The 5,364-nt window shown below is 34.3% G+C and overlaps 1 protein-coding gene across 1 annotated transcript; it reads right to left on the bottom strand.

Moving 5' to 3' along the window:
- Window positions 1-1,756: 1,756 nt before the first annotated feature.
- Window positions 1,757-4,507, bottom strand: LOC111000024 (odorant receptor 22c-like). The gene is made up of 6 exons (XM_045632060.1): window positions 4,223-4,507; window positions 3,837-3,946; window positions 3,427-3,526; window positions 3,031-3,135; window positions 2,403-2,558; window positions 1,757-1,795 (listed from the first exon to the last, which is right to left on the bottom strand). Exons 1-6 carry the CDS (start codon window positions 4,505-4,507, stop codon window positions 1,757-1,759), a joined length of 795 nt encoding a protein of 264 aa, XP_045488016.1.
- Between the last annotated feature and the right edge of the window lie 857 nt (window positions 4,508-5,364).

The raw sequence follows: 5,364 nt of genomic DNA, 5'->3' as shown, positions 1-5,364 counted from the left end.
AATATATTAAATGTTCTACATATCTTTTGAACGGAAAGACCCTTTGATAATTCTAGTTCAATGTGACTTTACTTGAAAAATGTCGAGTGGGAGTCGCACTGTTGCTGACTTCTCTCCGTTCTACAACGCCCGCCAATATAATAATAATAATAATAATAATAATAGCCTTTATTTCCAAAAAACTTTAAAATTTAGGGATGATAAAACGTCATTCAGTTAAGTTTTGGATTGTCCACTGTTGGACATAGGCCTCCTCCTTCCGGTTCCACTCGCGTCTATCGCGGGCCAGGCGCGGCATATTCATTTATTATATATCTTATTTTTTTCAGTTATAATATAGTTATTTCTCTTTATCCCTGTTATTGTTGGTAACTTTTCGACACTGGTTTTAATTCGATGTATAATATTAATAACGCCCGCCAATATAATAAATAAAATTCTAAGTAATTCTTTAACACTCAGCTAAGAGATAACAATTGAGAGAATGTGACTGAAAATAATAAAAAATACATGTGTGTACTTCTTTGGCGTAACAAGATAAAAATGTCTATAAAATTTTATATTTCGCCTCAATCTACATTCGTAGAAAAACCGACACACAATACTAAAAAGGTATTGAATACATTGAAAGTTTTATTATAACGCATAATCTAGTTCAATAAAGTTTATTTAAATGTCACAAAAAATATTTCTACAAAATTAAAGAAATTGAATTTTTTATCTTCAATTTAGACCAACTACTTTGCTCTCATTATTTTTACGGAAAATACGGCGCCAAAATAAGGCGCTCATCTGATGTTAAGTGATACCGCCGCCCATAGACACTCATTGCCAGAGGGCTCGCGAGTACTTTGCGGACGTTAAAGGATTGGTACGCTCTTGTTCTTGAAGGACTCTTAGTCTTTGGTTCGGACAAACTTTAGATGTTTTTTACTTAAACATCTAAAGTAAAATCAAAAAAAAATATTATCTCGTAAATCAGCCCTCATTAAAGGTTATTTTAGTGATCTCGAATGTGTACATCCCCTTACAAGATAATCGAGTAAGTGTTAGTTTCCCTAACACTGGTAGTGCAATGTATAAACACCTTTAACTGTTAATTAAGATCAAAATGTGTGTATTGCTCAACTGTATTACATGATTGCTGGGATTAATTAGTTTTCCCGCATTACTTGGTAACACTAGTGTTATAAGGATTTTGGAATTGATTGTAAGTATCCAAGTATTTTGATAGAAACTATTTAGAAAATTGTTTAATATTCAAGTGATTCAATGGAGAATTTGCATTGTATGGCTGTACATTTTTGGTCATAAATAGTAAAAAACTTTCCTCTTTATTATATTACAGAGTAGTTGGTTAATTTTAAATGGTAATAAACATTTGCCGGGTCAGCTAGTAGATTTATATATTTACGTTAAAACGTCAAACATTTGATACATTGATGTTTCCAAATTTAGGTTCATCTAATTAAATCAAGCTTAAACCCCTGCGTAAATCAATGTTTTTTATTCGCAATAAATACTTGTAAATAAAGTAAATATTATAAATGGCAGGAATCGTAGAGCAAAAAACTTGCAAAAAGCGTGATTTATTAAATTGTGTCATAAACAAAATACATAGTGTTGATAAAGTGGACTGATCTAGAGATGTGGTTGATTAAGGTATTTAATTTTTCTACTTATTGCGAACGCCTGAGTCTCTCAAACGCTGCTTAGTTAATCACTACTAACGAAGTAAGTTCCGTAATCTTCCAGTTTAAAGCAGCGTGTAATAACTGTAAGCGCCTTTCAGTATCTGGAATAATTAGACGATTAAGTTTAGTTGCGCCAAGAGCTTTTTGTTAGTGTCGTCAAAGTAATGGAGTTCAGCTAATTGACAAATTGGATAATTAATCTTGTGCACGTTTTAACATGAGTTGCATCGGCTTAAAAGATTGAAATATCGTCTGCAGTTTCAGGTTTCAAGTCTCTCTCTCTCTCTCTCAACTATAGGTCATAAGTTCGAATCACTTATATCATTGGATTATTTTTAAGTGTGCAATCACCACTTGGATGAAAGCTTAAAGAGACAATTTTCTTGCTTCACTTACGAGCATTTCCTGACTAAGCATTTATTTTTGCCTTTGTCCAAATCACCACCGTTGCTAATCATTTAGCGTGGATGACGCTTTCTGATCGGCTTACACCAGTAATCCACTACACAACACAATTGAGTAGTCCTACTTTGTCAGCAACTCGCACTGGGGCCACATCATGACTTTAATTTAACTAACCAGTCTTAGGTGGTCTTAATTAACAAAAACTTGTTATAAATATAATCAAAAATTTAACATATTTTTTTGGACTCCACCAAACGATTGAATTTCTTCTAATCTTACCTTAATCAAGTAATCTTTACTTACATTTATAAAAGTAGCAACAGTGAGATCGGTAAATGGCCCAGCGGTGAATGTAATAATTTTGGACAATTGAACAACGAGAATGAATAGGTTTCTTTGATGAGATGGGCTTTGCGTCCACCATTTGCTTTCATACGGTCCACGGATTAGATCCATACTCTGGAATTGATTTACTAATAAAACCTAAATGTTTCAATTTATTTCTGTTTTAAGTACTGGATAACGTAGATAGTGTCAAAACTTGACTATTGAGTTATACAAATTAATGTACTGTAGTTATAATATATATTATAAAATTTAATAAGTTTTTTCTCATATGAGGCTATGTACTGTTAATTCGATTGATAACAGCTTTATTAAAAAAATGTGTGCACACGTAAGAATTGAAGCTTCTTTATGACCTTATTTTTCGAAAACTGATCTACTATTATTGTCCTATTACTATTATTGTGTTAGTGGTTGTCTGGAAGAAATCGCTCTAAAGCGATAAGGCCGCCAGTTGCTTTTCATTAAATTATGTTTAATATTTTCCTTTTATGTAATGCAACGAAGTGTTAATAAATAAATTAGAGAGAGAGAGTAGCATGTTGATGCCACTAGGGCTAACACAAAACTTTTTAACAATACATACAGCGTATAGCACTTCATTACTATGCCAGCAGTAAAGAAAGAGTTGGGCCACACCAAATATAAGGTACATGACTGTCATTAACTGCTGCGTTTTACTCGTCTCAAGCTGTTACAGGTAAAAAACAGGTGATTTATAGAAATTACCACTAGTAATGGAAAAATCACAGCATGAAATACAAAAATACACATACAGATGGTATATTAAAATAATAGTCATTTTAGCACATAATGAATAAAGCAAGCGAAACTATCAAGGCAAAAATTAATATTTTTGCAATCAATTTTAAAATTTAAAGCTAAGTCAAAATAAGAACCTGCTTTTAAGAAAACGAAGTTATCAGCCATTTAGCAAGTGTTCAGTCACAAACATACACAATCATTATCTATTGATACTTACACTGGTGATTTGATAAGCTGTGGAACAGAGTACTACTGTACACATTAAACTGTAGAGTAATAAAATCGGTGATGTACAGGAATTGTACAGCCCGCTGTAACTGCAAAAAAGATTTTTTAGAAAATTTTCTATAAACATTGAAATATATATTATTAACTCATAACTATCAAATATATTTACAATATTCTTAAGGTGAATAATAAGTGATAAAAATTTATAAAAAAAATAGAATAATAGATTATTATATCATTGTAAGTTAGATCCCTGATCTACTAATCAGATACTATCGCTGCATTATGGGACGTAGAATTTTACATCTTGTAAGTCGACTTGAGGTGGAAAACTTATTGAAATTCAATCGAAACGTAATATTTCAATATATAAAAAAATAAAACGCATGTTATACTTACTGTATCAGCTCAATGTGCCTTTTATGACAATCTCTGATTCTGTCAATCGCGTCACTTTCAGAGCTATCAAATATGGCCGCCGTATCAATTTTCAACGCCTCCAACTCAGCCTTTATAAAAATCATGACTGCCAGTGCAATAACATCATATGAGGTGATCCAGCCAGATGCTATAAACGTAGCAAGACCTTGTATGACACAAGCGAAGAAATAGCCTGGCATTTCTTGCTTATTGAAGGGTACCCAGGAACTGATGACTTGCATATAATCTTCTCTTCCCGCTTTCACATTCTCTCTATACTTCGATGATAGGAGATACTTGAAACCCGGTTGAAATATTATTACAAAAGCAGTGGCAAACGTGAAAGTCGCATAGGTGTAAGTTACTATTCTACAGTACTTGGTGAAACTTTCAATGTTTTCCTTCTTTTTGGGGTCTAAAGAAGATCTATTAGCAATATCTGCCCTCGTCACATAGTCACAGACAGCCCTCCAATCTTTTTGCCAGGCGATAAATGACCAAGCTTTGCATATATTAACAGCACCTTGCATCGAAAACTTGAGGTTTGTTAATAGCAAATCTAAGTTTGCCTTGACAAAGAAGACATCTATAAACTCGGTTGTAATGAAAGCGGTTTCAAATATTTGTAAAAGGATGGATATAATCAACATTTTAGGATCCTTGGGAAGCCAAACACCCCATAGGCTAAGAAATTTTATAATAGGACCCAGAAAGGGACGTTCTGGATCTTCGAGTCTATCGAGAAATCTGTACAGCATTTTTGGGGTTGCCTATCAAATTGCACTCAGCTTGCTTGAGCTAATACTTATAAAGTGCAGTAATTAAATCGAAAATTATTATAGTGTTGCTCTCAAGGAAGGCTTGCATAGTAAGCAAAAGTTGCCTAGCAACATTTATTGCAATGTGGATGACAGCAGTGGGGATACTCTTTACACTGGCCGGGCAGGTATTTCTTGGGCAGTTTTTCGATGAGTACCGGAAATAACTTGTGTCTGAAGTTACACTCTATTACGTGGAGCTTCAGACTAAACATAGTCCAATTTAACCCTAATAAGACACAAGTTTGCGCGTCTTTCGCTAAAAAATACGATTTGCCGCTTCTCCTCTTTTCGAAGACAAGAGTGTCTTCGTTTAGAGGAGAAACTTCGTCTTTTTAGTTGTCTTAAAGCCACAGCCAGCATTGGAATACTTAGCGTTGACGTTCATTGACTCTCAGTTTCTCGGTCACTTGGAGGAAAAGGATAAATTCACCTGCAAAAAGCTTGGTGTGCTTAGCAAGGCGAGCCGATACTTAACTCCGGGCCCGAAAACGAAAATTCAGCGCCACATGGACACACAGGAGTATATACACACACACTCTTCTCACGTTGATTTTATGGCGTTGCGTAGAGATGTGGGGTCCCTCCGCATCTTCTATCGCATTAACCATGGAGAGTGGTCAGAGGGGTTGTTCGGATTAATACCTGCGGCTGAGTTTCATCATCGAACATCAAGGCAGAATACAAAA

Source organism: Pieris rapae, chromosome 18 (assembly GCF_905147795.1).
Source record: "Pieris rapae chromosome 18, ilPieRapa1.1, whole genome shotgun sequence".
Classification (NCBI taxonomy): Eukaryota; Metazoa; Arthropoda; class Insecta; order Lepidoptera; family Pieridae; genus Pieris; species Pieris rapae.
The sequence above is the reverse complement of the archived record's forward strand: the minus strand, read 5'-3'. Positions and strand labels throughout refer to the sequence as shown.